This window comes from Corapipo altera, unplaced genomic scaffold (genome assembly GCF_003945725.1).
Source record: "Corapipo altera isolate COAL_440 unplaced genomic scaffold, ASM394572v1 79, whole genome shotgun sequence".
Lineage (NCBI taxonomy): Eukaryota > Metazoa > Chordata > Aves > Passeriformes > Pipridae > Corapipo > Corapipo altera.
In genome coordinates, this window is record NW_020884927.1 from 358,984 (window position 1) to 375,266 (window position 16,283).

Here is a 16,283-nt window from a genome sequence, read left to right on the forward strand (position 1 = left end):
GCTCCAACCTCCTCGCTGCTTTTCCAATAAATCCCAGCCCAGTGTTGCTCTGGTGCTGGAGCTCTGGGCTCATGGCTGGTGGTCCTGCTCTGGAGATCCATCTCCTTCCCTTTCTGCGGTCCTACTTCTCCCAGCCCAGTGCTGCCTGCAGACCACAGCCCTGCCAGGTTGAAAGGCACTGCAGGGGATGTCCCAGGGAACCAGGGTGATGCACTCCCTCCTATTCTCCACTGGGCATCGCTGGGAGGGTTAAACATCCCTGGGATGTTTTCTCTCTTAAAGCTGAAGTTAATGGCTCAGGAAAAAATGAAGTCATTGCAGAGCAACTATATTTAGCGGCAGCTGAGAGCACGGAGAGCTTTTTTTCCTTTGTGTTGCATTGCAGGAACGCTGCCCATGCCAGTGGGGCAGCACAGAGGTCACCATGAAAGAGTTTGTCCCACTTTCCAGAGGGCTGGGGGATGCCTTGTAAAAGCCACACGCCCGCATAGCTCTTAGCTGTTGACAGAGGAGACCTGGGACTGATGTGTCCTGGGAGCTGAGCTGCCTTGGATCCTGGCAGTCACCTTGGCAGGGCTGTAGGCACAGCATGTCCTGTCCTTAGGATGTTCCAGGAGGGGAACTCGAGTCTCCAGGGCTGAGGTGGTTCCCATGCCAGACTGAGTGAGAGCGTGAACTTGTGTGGGGTGTGGACAGATGCAGGTGAGTTGGGCCATCTTAGCAGGGAGGGCCTTTCCTCTCCGTGGAGATCTGCAAAGGCTTGTGACTCCTGGTAGGCACGTTCCCCATGCTGTGGCCATCGACGTTGGCCAGAGGAGAGGTGGGCACTGGAAAGTGCAGTAGGGCAGCTGGGGATGCCCTGCTCAGCCCCTGGTCACTGGGAGGTTATTAATTACATGGTCACACAGCTCTGTGGGCCGAGGCATGCCCAGGGAAAACAAAATGTTCCCATTCTCTGAAATGAAACCGCACAAAATAAATCTGCCTCGGGTGACAGTTTTCCTATGTTTGGCAATGAGATGGGAAACTTCTGAACAGAGCTTCACCATGTGGCTGTCACAGTAGATGGCAGCTTGCAAATGCCTTGCCCTGAGCCCTCCAGTGATGTTACTGGTCTGGCTGTGACCTTACTCATCTCAAGGCATTTTGGGAAAATGCACGCAGCTCTTCTTCTGAGCATCCTCTTCCGCCTCATTCAGCTACACTATTATCCTGCTGCACACTCCAGAGGACCAGACTCAAGTTTGGGGATGTCCTTGAGAGCCACCACATCCAGGTTCAATAAAAACATGCTGAGAGGGAGGACAGGTCACATCTTTGACTGTATGAGCAGCGTGGTTGTGCTCAGCAAGTGAAGGGACACCAGGAACAGCTGAAACACACCTCTTTGATCCTTAGCCCCTGACTGAGGGCTGGTGGATTGGGGTGAGCAGTCTGGGAGTGGAAATCAATAGATGTGGTTGGAAGGGACCTTTGAAAGATCACCTAGCCCAACCCTCTCCTCACGGCTAGGGACACCTTCCACTAGACCAGGTTGCTCACGACAAACCATCATCCACCACCCAGTTTTGATGAAGTTGGTAGCACGTTTTGACCATGTTTAGTGGTGGGGCCACGGGGGTTTATGTTCTCATGCAGTCCCCCATCTGTGTAAGGGCTGTTTAATTAGGATTGGTAAATGAGGTTTTACGATTTCAGTGAGGTCTGTGGGCTGAGGCATGAGGGAATTGGTGCATTTAGGGAAAAACAATCAACAGAAGAGCTGCCTGACAACAGCTGAAGCAAGACTTGATCTTTTAGGGGAGAAAATTGCAGCGCACAGAGCCGGGAATAACTTAGCTCAGGAAGTTGGAGCGTATCTTGAAGGGACTTTCTTTTTTCCCTTATTATGCTCTGGCACTGCTCAGACAGTGCACAGTGACTGGAGGGTTACCCCAAGGGCCATTTGCTGCTTTCACACCCCACGTGCCACCCTGTGAACAGATAAGGGCTTTGTGACTCGAGTGTCCAGAGTGGGGAGAAAGGGCACAACGGTGGAAGAAAAATGATAGAGAGCTCTCTTTGTCCTGAAACCTGTGTTGCACCTTTCTGCAGCAATGGCACACCAGTAGATTAAAGTTCCCCTGCAGGAACTTTGGATGGAGCTTTGCTTTTTCTGCTGCAGGAGGTGGTGCTGATGTGCAGCTCGGGACGGTGGGACAGATCTGTGACTTGTGACCCCATCGACTGCGGTGTCCCTGACCAGTCCCACGTGTACTATGCTGAGTTCTCCTGCCCCATGGGGACCACCTACCTGCAGAGATGCTCCTTCTCCTGCATCCACCCAGCCAAGCTTCAAGGTATGGTCTGGAGTGCTGAGAGATTTAACTACCCTTTTTCATGCCACCTTTCCATGCCTATCCCAAGTTGTTCAAACCATTGGAATTTCCCATTTATCCTGGCTTCTGCCAGCCAGGTGGGCTCTTACTTCCCAAAATGGTGGGTGTCCATCCCCCTCGAGCAGAGACACCACAGTGTGGGGATAATTCCCTCTGACTCCCATCTCCTGGCTGGCAGCCCTTATCCATCCACCTCGGGGTATAGCAATGTCTTCTCCTGATAGCTGGTGAGGCCCAGCAGCCTCAAGTATTATTGGGATGAGGGAGACAAGAAACATGCAGGCAGCCAGTGTGGACAGACAGAGAGGACTTCAGAGAGCCAGAAGTGGCTGGGTGCCTGGTGGCTGTGGGGAAGCCTGTGGTTCAGGGGGCCTGGGGCTGTATAAAGCCATAGAGACTGATGCCCACAGCTGCAGAGCAGTCTGGGAGATGTTCACCACCCAGACACACAGCAGTGCCCCAGACACACCATGGCCTGGCTTTCATTCTGCCGACTCCATCGATAGCCGCAGGAATGTTTTTAAGCCAGGCTGGAGAAAGAGAGCTACTGTTCCTGTCTGTGCAAGGGCTGAGCTGGATGGGATTTCGGGAGTAATTGCCTTGACAGCTTCAAGCATTGGGACTTTGTGAGTTTCCACCAACGCCTTTGCTCTGAACAATCGCATACAACAAATCATTTTAATGGGTGCCCTATTTTATGGAGACATTTATAGCCAAAACGTATGAGAATCATTTACTTTTTTTTAAAAGAAAAAAGTTAAATCTAAGGAGCAAAAACTGCAGGGAATTAAGGTCTCATTTCATGACAGAGAGGATGGTGGCAGATCCCCAGAATGAGCTGATCAAAGGATAGCATCAGCATCTAAACAGCCCAAATTCTGCATGAACCGATGCCTGCTGCCTTGGGTGGGTCAGCTGAGGGCAGAGCTTTAATCTGATCTTTCACTCACAGCCGCCTCTTGTTCCCACTGAAGTCACTGGGAAGTTTTCCATGGGCTCCCTTGGTGGGAAGGCATCCCCTCAGTGGAGCACCCTTCCAACAGGATAGCTGGAGGTGCTTGGCCAAGGCTGCTGAGCCATGTGGGTAAACTCTTAGAGGTCCAGCTGAGCTGCCCAGGCAGGGAAGTGCTCGATGCTTGTTCTCCCCGAAGGCTCATGTCCTTATGGGCTCTCAAGGCTAATAAATGCTAAGAATAGGCAAGGAAAGGATGACATGGCTGTGTGGCACTGGGAGGTGGGGGATGACCCGACCTGTCAGGAACAAAAGTACTGAGTGGAGATATGGTCTTGCTTCCGGTCCAAAAGCAGTGATCCTGTGAAAAGAAAGTGATGTTTGAAGGGACTGTGGAGCAGCCTGGCTGCACCAGGAACTTGCTGATCCAAACCTCTCAGTAGGAAGAGTCCCATTCACTCCAGTTCAGCTTTTCCTCTTGCTCGGCAGTTCCCAGGGAGCCATCCATCATCCACACCATGTGGGTGATGCAGTCCTGGACACTTCCTGCAGGCATCTGTGCATTTTTGGCCACCCATCTAGCTGGGTCTACCAGCAACAACAAAGAGTTGGTCTGTAATCTTTAATAATGGATGGTTTGAATTCCCAGTCACACCAGTGAAGCCTCCCATGCCTATCCTCCTGGAACTTTCCACGTTCCTGACTCTCATGTTGCTGAGACAGGTGGTAGATACCCCATCCATGGAAACGTTCAAAGTGAGGTTGGATGGGGCTCTGAGCTACCTGATCTAGTAGAGGGTGTTGGACTAGATGGCCTTTAGAGGTCCTTTCCAACACAGACTGTTCCGTGACCTTGCACTGCACATGTTACAGCTTGATAAGGGAGGAAGGACAAGCTGCAAAAAGCTTGGGAGAATGAAGTCGGGGAGAATGAAGGCGGGCTGAAGTAAGTATGACAGATAGGTGTCCTACACAAAAGCCCCTGGCCCACAGATGGCTACCTAAGGCAGAGAGGGGAAGTTCAAGGGAAAGTTTTGGGGAGCTTTGCAGAACCAAGATCCTTTCTCTGTCCCCTAGATGTTGGCCCTTCCCTACTTCTGTCTGCATTCAAGTATTTTCTGCCACAACTGGACCAAGCAGACAATGAAGTCCACGGCCTTCACGCTTGTTGCCTCCTTTGGTGCCAGTTTATGCTCTAACGAGGGCTTCTGCTGGTTGCTCTGAGCTCTCCTCAGCAGGACTCCATCCCTGGCTCAGCTGTAACCTCAACACACTGCTTCTCTTTTTGGGGTCAGGAACGAACGAGTGGCTGACCTGCCTGGAGGACGGTCTCTGGTCGCTGCCCGAGGCCTACTGCAAGCTGGAGTGCGACGCGCCGCCCGCCGTGGCCAACGCCAAGCTCCTGGTCCCTCGGTGCCTGCAGGGGAACCACGACGTGGGCTCGGTCTGTCGCTACAAGTGCAAGCCTGGATACCACGTGGCTGAGAACGCGGTGGACAAGCCCAAGAGGTAAGTCTGTGGCAGGTCTGTTACCACTCCCTCCTTCCTCCTCTTCTCCCAGTGTGAGCAAGGAGCAGAGGTGATGGTGCACTGACAGTCCTGAAGAGCTGAACTGATAGGTAGAAGGCAGAGCGTCTTGCTCTGATCATACAGATTTCTTGAAATGCAAGAGGCATTCCTTGGCTTAGGTGAACAAGGTGTAATCTTGTTGTGTATGTTAAGTGCTTTAACCCAAAACATGCAAATTTTCCTGTGCACCTCCAACGTATTTGTCACTTGGTGGAAAATCAAGCACCAAATTAAGTGTTTGCAGACTCCCAGGTAATTAGATGTAACAAGGTGCGAGAAGATTCCTAGAGCTTCTGTCTTTCCTGAAAGTGATGAAATATAGAACAAGGCACTGTAAGAACGAATGGCTGCCTTTTGTCAGGGTTAACATTTTACCCCCTTGCGCCTCTTGGCTAAATTTAATCTCTAGCACTGGTATTTCAATGGGAGAAGATTCTTCCCGATGCTTTGGGGAAAAATTCCTGGTGGTTCACTAGCCCTGCTCAGCCAATATCGCGACACTGGGGGGTAAAGCAGCATTTTGTCTGCAATGCCTCCGGCCGAAGTCCCCACTGGGTTTGGTCACTAAAGATTCCCTGGCACTGGCTGGGTCCTCCCCAGAGTCTTGATTCTAGCCCAGATCAGGTAATTATGTGCTAATTGTTTAATGCCCCCTTCCAGTTTTAATTGGATGCAGACTTCATCTCTACTTTGCTCTGGGGTAGGGTTGTTGTGCAGTGGGAGGCAGTTGCCAAATTTCTTGCCTTGTAATGAAGGAAGTGGTTTCTGTAAACAGCTTTTCACAGTGTTAGGAGCATTTCTTGGGCCAAGGGGAGCTGAGCAAATGATGATTATGGCTGTGATCACATGGACTGCTTTGCAAACTGCAGAGCAGCTTGCATGCCTGTGGCACTTCAGGCACTGGACGTGCAAACAGATCGACTGAGCTTGCAAAGTTAGGCCACCTCTGTCCTGCTGCAGCAACTGCTGGTAAAAAGGATGTCCTCTGGGAGATCCTGGGGCTCCTCTGATGTGTGATTAGGTTCCCTATGGGTCTGAGCAGCTTGTGAGACAAGTCAAGGAAAACTATGTGAAGTGGTTTGCATTTTCATAGCATTGTTTGTTGACATCACATTTTCACGTTTGCTGTTATTATTATTATTATTGTTGCTGCTGTTTCATCTGACATCTCTGATGGTGGAATACAAAAACCACATAAACAGAAAATGCATTGCTTTCTTATCGTGCAGACTAACTCCTATGTGAGTGGCCTAATCCCAAGCAAAAACCTCTTTTTAGAAGTGTAAATGTCATTGTACGGTCTCATCTGGAGCTCTGCATGTACACTCAGCACGAGTACAAACCCCTTGGCATGGTGTAGTAGCTACTACCCAGTAACTGGGCCAATCAGCTGCTGGATTGCTGGAAATCCTTCTGGTGTCTCAGCCCTGGCAGGGAGAGGATGGAAGCTGCCAGAGTGAGAAGTTTCTTTCTTTGATCAGGCCAGTTTTGCAAAATGTGAGGTGATGGAAAGGTCTGCAAGTGACTGGCACTGGTGGGGTGCAGGTTCCCGGTATGCAAGCAGGGGCTGAGCTGATGACTGGGACATCAGGTTTTAGGGACTTCTACTGTCCTTCTGGGTTCAGAAAACTGAATTCTTGATCTATTGACTCCCTGTTGTCCATCAACCCAGCAAGCATGAGCCGTGGTAAAGGATTTAGTGCCATACAGGTGTTGATGGGCACAGGGAAGCCAGACTCTGTGTACTATAAATTGAACAAAAGTCAGGCATGATCCATGACTGAGTGAAGATGCCTCATACCCACTACCTAGCTCAGCCTTGGAAATATAGTCAAACTGCCTTTGAATTATTCTTCTTGCTCTAGCTTTGCTCCTCATGTGGTAGCACTACAGTGCCCACCTTATGCAGGCCTGAATCATGGGTGGGATCCAGCTGTCTCTGTCCAAGCCAAGATGATCTTGGACACAGATGTTCATGCAATTCCCTCACTTCTGTGTTGTTAGTTGAATTTTTCTGGAGAAGCAGTAGGGACGCTTAGAAGGTGATGAGATCATAGTTGAAATTCACTTCCCATAGCATAAGTGGAAGAGCAAGGGGACGGAGAAATATCTGTTGTCTCAGAGAATATGCTTTTCTCTATTAACCTGGGTGAGGAAAGGCCCTCGGGAAATCACTGCTTGTCAACAAGAGATCCTTGTTGTGTAATCAAGATCCTGACAGAGATTTGCTGCCTTTCTGCTGGCAGCATCATCTGACTGGCAATGCTGACATGAAGGGTAAAGATTCTTTGACTAAAGGAAATGTGTTTTCAGCCTGGAGAAGCCACGTGACAGGCAGGTTTCCAGCTGCCAAAATATTTCACTTCTAATCCCAAAGTAAGGGTAACAAGGGGAACTTAACGTATGCATTTGTGCTTTGTGATGGGAGCTCTCTGGATTTAGGCAGGATCTGTTCAAAGGCAGCAACCCACCTCATGGATCACATAAAGACATGAACTGTCAGGGAGAAATGTTTGGCATCACCCACAACTGCAGCATTGAAAAGTGTTGGCCTGAAAGTCAGGGGTCAGGTACTTTGGGGAAAATGAGCATCACTCCCTCATTTTTCTTCCTGTTTCTTCCACCATGAAGTGCCACGAGAAGCAGATCTCTAACAGGAATAGACAAAGCCAGGTTGGATGGGGTTTGGAGTAACCTGGCCCAGTGGAAGGTGTCCCTGTCCATAGCAGGAGGGTTGGAATAAGATGATCTTTAAGGTTCCTTCCATCCCACAACAATTCCATGATTCTATGATAATGTCTAGGAGATACTTTAGAGGAGCACTTTAATGCTGAGAGCATGGTCTCAATTTGGGGACCAAAAAGGTCAGACCCTGCAGAGGGCTTATTTCACTTGCCCATTGTGGGATAATTCCCTGCAGAGAAGAGAATTGGGGATCTCAAAGCTGCCTTTGTGAAGGGTTGAGCCTCTTCTTCTAGCTTGAGGGAATGAGGCAAAGAAGAATCTGGCACCCAGGTCTTTTCAGGCAGCTTTTAAAGTCTCAGCCTGCATTTTGACCAGAGATCAATGGAGCACAGCCCCCTGATGAGCTTTCATGGAGGTGTCAGCCTCTTTGCTTTCTCTCCCTTTTTAAAGACTACAGAGACCAGGAAAGAGGAAGAGGAGGTGGGAGAACTTGGAGGAGAAAATGGGACTGGAAGGAGTTAGCGCAAAACAAAGTTCAGAGCAGGCCAAGCAGGACAGCCTGCCCCAAGCGCATTCCAGTTTAGCAGAGCACCAGGCACATCTGTGGGGGGCACAAAGGCACGGGGTGCTCACTGTCTCTGCCCATGTCTGGCCCCTTCCAAATAGAAGGCAAACACCTGGACAGGTGTGGGAGCCAAACAGCCAGGTAAAGAAAACACAGGCTGTCATCTGGGCTCCCCTGTTACTTCCACCTCTAAGGTCTCTGATGAAGATTTACAGTCCAGGTTGCCCAGGCTGTTTGAAGCACAGCACTGGAGGGTCCCCTACAACCTGGTGCATCTTTCTTTCAATTTACAAACAAATCTCCCTCTGTCCCCTCTATTCTTTTCGAGGATATCAGTCTCCTGCCATGGGAGAGGAGGTTTTAGGCTTGTTTATCACCACTCCTGTACAGAAAATCTAGTCCCCCCAAAACTGGCTGCCTCAGGAGATGGCTGGATCCCTGCCAGGCTCCTGCATGCACAGTTCCTGGAGCTGGGTGAGCACTCATGCCTTCACCTCAGATACAGCCCTGACTGGCCTCAGATGCCTTCCCTGCCTCCTCTACCAAGTAGGTGTCTGGTTGGAGGGTGAAGCATTGACTCCAATTTTCCTGCTTCCTTGTTAATCCTCAAGAAATGCCGCTAACCCAGATCAGAAGAAGCTGGGGGGGAGGGGGGTGGGCTGGAAATTTCAAGCTCCTATGAAGTTGTGTGTATTTACGTACATACTTTTTTTAAAAGCCTCTGCCTTCCCTTTTTCTGTGAACTGCTCACTTCATAGGTGTGGCAGTACCCACACGCCACCATCTGCCCCGGGGTCAGCCCAGGCCAGCCGTGTTTGAAGTCCCTGCACGGATGCTGGGGGTGGGGTGAGCCTCCACAGCAAGGTGGTCTAGGGAGGTAGAGGTCATGGAGAGGTGTGAGAGGCCGTGCTCAGTGCTGGGTCACTCCAGCCCCACATCAAAACGAGGAGCCCCGGTGAGGATGATGGGGCTGCAAACCACGGCCTGCACCTGTGCAAACTGCGGCTCCCACCGCGTCTCCTCTTGTGCTCAGCCCTTCTGCTCAGGTCTTCCCGGGCAGAGAGCCTCTACCACGATTTGGAGAGCAACAGGGAGGTGCAGTGGCTTCATCAGTTATACCCCAGTGGCCAGTGGGGGAGTGAGAAATAGCGTGTGGCTGGGATGCTCCTGGTTTGTCAAGGAGTTTGCTTAGTGTCCAAGGCATCACTTGTTGCAGTGAGACTTCACACCACCTGTTTGCTCCTATCTCCATAACCCCCAGTGATTTACCCCTTGCAAGTCATACAGCTGGATAACACCCTGAGTACCAGGAAGTTCAAGAAGGACATCCCACATGGATTAGTACCTCTTGGCATGTGCTTTTGCTCATGTTTCAAGCTGGGCAGAGCAAAGCATTCAATCAGGTTTGGGAGGAGGAGGTAAGGTCTGATGGGGACATCTTTGGAAGGCAGTGACTATGATCCCCATGGGAAGGGCAAGCAAAGAAAGTTAAATTAGTAATGGAGTAAAACCACAGATGCCTGCGCTGGGATCCAGACTTACTCCTCCTCACCAGCCTTCCAAAACACTATGTAGTTGCAGTTTCCTTAGTCAGTTCAAGGCTCCTGCTGTCGGGGTGATATTGCAGCACCCCTCACTGCTCAGGTGCTCAAACCACGGCCATCCTTGTTTCTGGCATGGGCTGGTGGGAAGATTTGTGCAGAGCTCTGACAGCGGACTTGCTGCATCCCATTCCCTACCTTGCCTGCCTCTGTGTTACCTGCTGGACCCCACATTCACCTAGGCAGGAACCATCATCACTTTATATGCTCTTCAGGAAAAACAGATCCCTAATTCCTGAAGGCAGAAGGGAGCTGCAAATATTTTAAAATAGGAGAGTGCTTCAAAAAGCTAAAAAATTTCACATCCAGGAATTCCCAGCAGAAGTGTGATGGGGATGGGTACCAGCTCCTGCCTCAGGCCTGGCAGAGGGGTGCAGGTGCTGCTCCAGGCTGTGTGACCCTGCACCGCGTGTTGGGAGGTACATAGGTGGCCCCACACACTGTCTGCTGCCTCTTGAAACAAGGGGCAGTTTAATTCTTCCCCCCAGGTGTTTCTCTAACCCAGTTACCCCACTCCACATACCTGTGGCACGCTATAAACTCCGTAACGCGGCGCCTGGAGCCCAGCCTGCTGGCACCTAGGGTGAGAGAGGGCAGGGGCTGGCAGCTGGAGCAGGCTGTCTAGTAAAGAAGGACAGGAGTGGGGGAAAAGCCTTATTAAGGATGGAGCAATGGGCTCTGGCTCAGGTAAAGCCCATCAGGGCGCTGACATGTCCTCTGCTGGAAGAGCATTCCCTGGCCAGCCCAATGCCTCACCGGTTTTGATGCCTCTGTGTAAAAGATGTGGTGTCTCTATCGCTGCCAAGGAGGGGAGGCTGGAAAGCGGGTGGGCTCCGCTCCTGGACTTTTTCTTTCTTTCTTTTCTTGGCAAGTAGTTCGTGCCTGGGCTGTTTTAGCAGCACAGGATGGTATTGGTCTGCTGTGGCACGGCAGCCCCTCGGCGAGAGTGGGATTGACAGATCTGGCTGGAGTACAAAGAAGAGCCTCAGGAGTAGCTGGGCACAGGCCAGAGGATTTACTGGTGGAGGCAAACTCCATCCAGCAAAGTATGTAGCTACTGGCTGTGGGACAAAGCAGCCCAGGACCCACAGGGGCTGCCAGGCGGAGAGGAATGGTTCAGGGGCACCACGAGAAGCTGGGAGCAATGGGGTGGTGAGTGCAAGGGAAAAGCGTCCAGCACTCCTAGATCAGTGCAATCCCCTCAATAAGGAGAAGAAAAGGTCCTTGTTAGGTGTGGACTGCCCCTTTGGAAGTACCATAAGGAGAAGAAGAGGTCCTTGTTAAGTGTGGACTGCCCCTTTGGAAGGACTTGCCTGTGGTGAGGTGTGGTTTGGTGAGGGAAAGCCCCACACATGGCAGGTCTGATCGTTCTCCAGGAGCAAAGTCTTCAGGCTGCTCCTGACGTCTGTGGATGCCTGGTACAGCCCAGGTGGTGTGTGTTTGTGGTGCTGAAGCCCAGCCTCGTGCCTGTGTTTCCCCAGGAAGTTCCTGAAGATCCAGTGCCTGGAGAGCGGGCAGTGGGAAGAAGGTCGCTGCGTCCCCGTGGTGTGTGAGCCCCCACCTCCTGTTTTTGAGGGCATGTACAACTGTACCCAGGGCTTTGAGCTGGACAGCCAGTGCGTGCTCAACTGTGAGCCACAGGGACAGCAGGTGAGTGTCTGGGGGGAGGCAGAGATCAGCCACACCTTGTGTTACAGAGCACCTGGAAAACACAGGGCTCCCCGGGCCCTGCAGCTGCTTGACCATCCCAAAGGCCAAATTCCCTTGTACCAGCGATGAGCAGGTGCCCTGTAAGCCCAAAGTTTTCCTTGCTGGCTTCCAGCCATGGCACAGGGTACACCACTTCCCGGGAATGCTCTTCTGCTCCCTGGGGACTTATCTGGAAAGCAGTGGTCCTAAGAAAGTCAGCTTGTCTTGGGTGATAAGGGTCAGAAAGCCTAAGTAGAGGGTCTCTAGTGGGTCTTGAGAGCTGCTGTGAGTGCTTTCAGCTGGGATGGTGGGCAACCTTGCTGCAACAGATGTGCTCACCAAGGAGCTTCCCTGAGGTTGGAGGCTGCTGCCTGCCAGCTCTTCCACCCTGGTGCCTCATCCAACGCACAGAAAGAGCCTTGTCAAAAGAAGTGTGGTTGGATCCTTCTGGTGGGATCCGGCAGCAGCTGGAAAACAATTGGCTTTCTGGTCAGTACACACAGGCTGGATCAGATGGCTGCAATTCAGCTGCTCTGGGGAACTTCCCTCTGGACTGCCCTGGCAGGAGGGGTGTCCTTGCATTGTGTCCCCCTGGAGCTGGGCAGTGCCCAGGCAGGCCAAGCTCGGCTGCTGCGGGCAGTGACCCTGTCTGCTCTCCCTCTGCTTTCCAGGTTCCCATCGTCTGCACCAAGGAAGGCTCGTGGACAGAGGAGTTCAGACTGTGTGAGAGCTTGTGGGGCACCTGCCCTCCACCCCCGGAGCTGAACTTTGTGGAGTACAAGTGTGAGCAGGGGCATGGAATAGGTGAGGGCACGTGAAAGCCAAACAGAAAACCAAGCTTTGTGGTTTTCTCAGGGCTCCCAGAGAGCTGAAGGTCACGGTGACTCTTCTTCTTTTACCAATCCCCATTAAACCCGTGACAAATATCCTGTTTTCTCTTCAACGGGGATAGCTTTAGCCTTGTTCATGTCCTGACTGTACTCATGGCCAAGACACAATGTTAAAGCTGGCTCCAGCATAAGCTCTCTCCTTTCAGAAGCAGCAGGGGCTTGTCTCTTGGGCAAACCCAACCCTTTACAGTAATTTTCCTGATCTGTAGCCCTCCATCCCAGCTGAGGTCTCTCCGCTTGCTACTGCTGCTGATGTTTGCAGGGTTAATGTGACAGGTCCTAGATAAAAGCCACAGAAGCTGCAGTGACAACTGTGTGTAACAGGGCACTTTCACCAGATGAGGGACCACATCATCCGTTTCTTTCTGCGGGAGTTGGATCACTTTATGCTTTCAGGAAAAGCTGCAATGCTCAGGCACAGTTGTTGTATCTTGTCTGGCATCCCCTTGGACAGGGGATGCATCACTCTGAACTAAACACAGCAGTCATCCCAGTCTGATCAAACCAGGCTGAGGCGAGTCTATGTAATGGCAGGGACTGCTAAGGTTGAGCTTTGGACAGATCTGATGCCAGGCTGGGGTTAAGGCTGAGATCTACCTGATTTTCCAAGATGGTTTTTGCAGCTTTTATTCATCATGGGAAGGCAGTGGGAATTCTGCATGGCAGAGAAACTATGAAAGATGCTTCCTAGTATGTCAACAAACATCCCATAGCATCCAGACCAGACTTATCTTCATGCTGGGTCCCATGACCAACTGTGAATCTGTCTCTTAGGTTGTGTTCGGTTTTCCTCTCATATGGGAGAAGGGAATTGAGCACAACTCCTGCAGGCTTTTGGATAGTTCAAGATTTGGAGAAGGAATTGCTATTCCAGGTTGGGAGGAAAAGGGTCCCCTCTACATCTGTCAGTACCCTCAGTGAGGAGCCTGAAATCTGAGTTGGTGCCCTCCTGTAAAACATCATTTCCTGGTTCCTGGTTTGGTCCTCAAGGCTCTCTCCTCCCCCAGGTGCTGTGTGCACACCCTCCTGTGTCATCCCTCCCAGTGACCCCGTCATACTGCCCAAAAATGTCACTGCTGAGACAATGGATCACCGGCTGCAACCCACCAGAGTCCAGGTAAGAGGAGAGATGGATTCCTCTAACAAGGGAGTTGCTGGCAGTATGGAGAGCAGCCCCCCTCCTCTCTATCTGGTGTTTTAAACCAAAAATATTTTTGCCTTGGGTGAAGAAGGGTAAGACTTGGAAAGACAAGCAGTGGATGCTACTGCACAGCCTCCTGCTCTCCCATACCAAAGTTCAGCATAAGTTACCAGCTCCCAAGCCAGCTTTCAAGGACTTGTAGGATACCACAATAAATGAATTTTACTGCAAGAATCCCGCGGATTTTTCAGGACGTGCTGTGTGCCTAAACCTGCTAAGCTGCTGTTTATTGTCAGCCAGTGTGCCGGGAGAGCAAAAGCTGCCCCTGGCACGGTGTGAGGAGCCTGGGTCCCCAGTTACCTGGCAGCAGAGATGCAAGCCCAGGCAGGCATCTCCCTGCCAAGGAGGAGGCAGGGCACTGTCAGCTGGAAGGTATCCCTGGCTGCCAGGACTCGCTGGCCAGCCGCTTGCCTCTGCTGCTGGAACGGGGGAGCCTTTCCCTCCCCATCTCTTACTCACTTTGTAGGCAAAGCAGCTCGAATAGCTCAAATAGTTTGGATCCTCATGGCACGACTTTCCCAAAAAGCTGCTGTGCCGGGGTAATATTTCTTAAAATAAAAACGAGATGCATAAGGAAGGAGGTGGAACAAAGAAAAGCAAACAACCTTCACAGGAGCCAGTGCTCCCATCCAAACGCTCTCCCCTCCTCCTGGGAACCCACAGGAGGCCCAGCATCGTGCCTGTGGATACTACTGAATCAGACCCACGGCGGACGGCTGCCGGGGGGGTGAGGATGCCTGGGCTCTGTGGGATGGTTAAGCACGAGCCTTGGAAGGAGTCCTTGCCTTTGAGGGATCAGATGGCTTGGCCCATGGAGGCAGTGGCGTTCGGCTTCCCTTTCACCACCGCTGTGGGCTTTCGTGCAAGGGAGGCATTTTGCAGAGAGGAGGGGGAGGGAGAGGAGACGTTATTTTAAGAAGCAGCACTGCCCCTTGCCAGGAGCTCTCTCTCCCTGGACTGTCTTGTTTTCCTCTCTGCCCTGGCTTGTGTCTCTGGTCCCCACTTTGTCCCCCAAGTATCCAACAGTTTTCTGTCCTGGGAGCTGCCGTGCTCCCGAGGTGATGGAGAAGGTGAGGAGAACAACACATGGAACTGCAGAGGCCACTCAGGGAGGGCACAGTCCTGTTTTGCATTCAGGTCTGATTCATTGCATCCCACATCCGAGCAGGTTTGTCCCTCTGCCCTTATTTCCCAGCCTGGAATATGAGTATACTAGTATGAGTATGCTAAAATGGCATCCAAGTTGCACAACAACCACATGCAAACCACCCCAACGAGGTTGGGATGCACAGATCTTCTGGGCTGAGTGGGAATTGGTGAGCTCAGCCAGCATCCTCAGCCTCTGCCCCATCAGGATGGCTCTCCCTGGGTCTGCCCTCCCTGCACCACCTGAGCATGACCAGGACCTCATCCTGCTCCAGCCCCATCATGGTCCTGACCAAAGATGCAGCGGAAGGACCTGCAGCAGCTCTGTGTGGGCACAGCTGCCCCCTCCCCAGCTGCTGTGCCACCTGGGAATGCTGGAGCTGGTCTGCCTGCCACTGCAGATGTCAAACAGGAGGCTGGGAGAGAACATACCTACCCCTCTGTGTGACTCCCGTGCTGCGAAGGGCATCCTAGGACACTTTCACAGGCCAGACGCTGTTTTATGGGGCCTCAGATTTCAAAGCCTGCCTGAGCTTTACAAGGAGGAAATTGCATGTGCGGTGGGGCTTTTCTTCCCCCTGTGTAATCATGAGTGTTCCCCACAAACCCCAGCTGAACGAGCGGGACGGCGTGTTCCAGGGCCGTGAAACTGAGCCCTTCACATCTTGCTCTTGTGTCCATCTGGCTGCAACAGCTGAGTTTGTGCCTCGTAAATACCAGAGAGAACCTCAGAGTGACCGTGAGTCTGGTGTATCTGCTCCAGGTCAGGTCTGGGGAGATGAGTCCTTCCAGGACGCAGTTTTTGGAGCCTGAGCAGGCATCAGTGGGTCATTGATGTCGAGTGACGACTGGCTGAGCCCCCATCCTGTATGAACAAGAAGCTGGTGAATCCAGCGTTACACGGGGAGATGCTGGCAGACTCCAACCTGTCATTGTTTCTGCAGCAGCAGCACGTGGACAAGTCAAGACACCGTGTGGTGGCAATGCCGTCTAAACCCGCTTCTCTGGTGGTCCCTGCCATCTCCCTTGGTCCTTTTCCAGTTTTGTATCACTACAGAAACATAGAATCGTTAAGGTTGGAGAAGACCTCCAAGACCAAGTCAAACCAATATGCATCTGCATATCCACACACGTGTATGTGGGGGTGTGGGGGTGTGTGTGGCCTCTGCCTTGAGCAACACACCCTTGTTAGTGGGTGATCCAGCTACAGGTGCCCAGGGTTTGTTGGGCCTCAAAGGGTGCAGTGACAGTCCTGGGGGGGGTATAACTGCTGTTCTACCCCACAGAACAGTGAGCAATGCAGTGTTGTAGGAGACCCTCTAGCTCCAGGAAGCACTGGTGGCTGTTTCCCTCCCTGTGCCAACTCTCCTAACAGCTCTCTTCTCCTTCCCTCCCAGAACATTGTGTGCACGGGCAGGCTGCGGTGGTACCCCGACCCCTCCGCCATCCACTGCATCCAGTCGTGCGAGGTAAGCCCTCCCCGTCCCCAGCACGAGCTGCCTGCTCCTTGCAGGAGAGCTCCTGGCAATGAAGACTTGCTCCAGCACAAAGCCAGATGGCTTTGCCCTCGTGTTTGCTCTGAGCTGGGCCAGGTCTTGCTGGATGAG

General features: G+C 52.0%; 1 protein-coding gene across 1 annotated transcript in view; it reads left to right on the forward strand.

Annotated features, from left to right (window-relative positions):
- Positions 1–16,283, forward strand: part of PAPPA2 (pappalysin 2) — an 88,770-nt gene that overhangs the window by 56,665 nt on the left and 15,822 nt on the right. The window contains exons 16-21 of the mRNA XM_027658350.1: positions 2,165–2,339; positions 4,626–4,839; positions 11,232–11,400; positions 12,111–12,243; positions 13,337–13,446; positions 16,074–16,145. Of these exons, the coding sequence (XP_027514151.1) occupies positions 2,165–2,339; positions 4,626–4,839; positions 11,232–11,400; positions 12,111–12,243; positions 13,337–13,446; positions 16,074–16,145 (873 nt within the window). The remainder of the gene's footprint in view (positions 1–2,164; positions 2,340–4,625; positions 4,840–11,231; positions 11,401–12,110; positions 12,244–13,336; positions 13,447–16,073; positions 16,146–16,283) is intronic.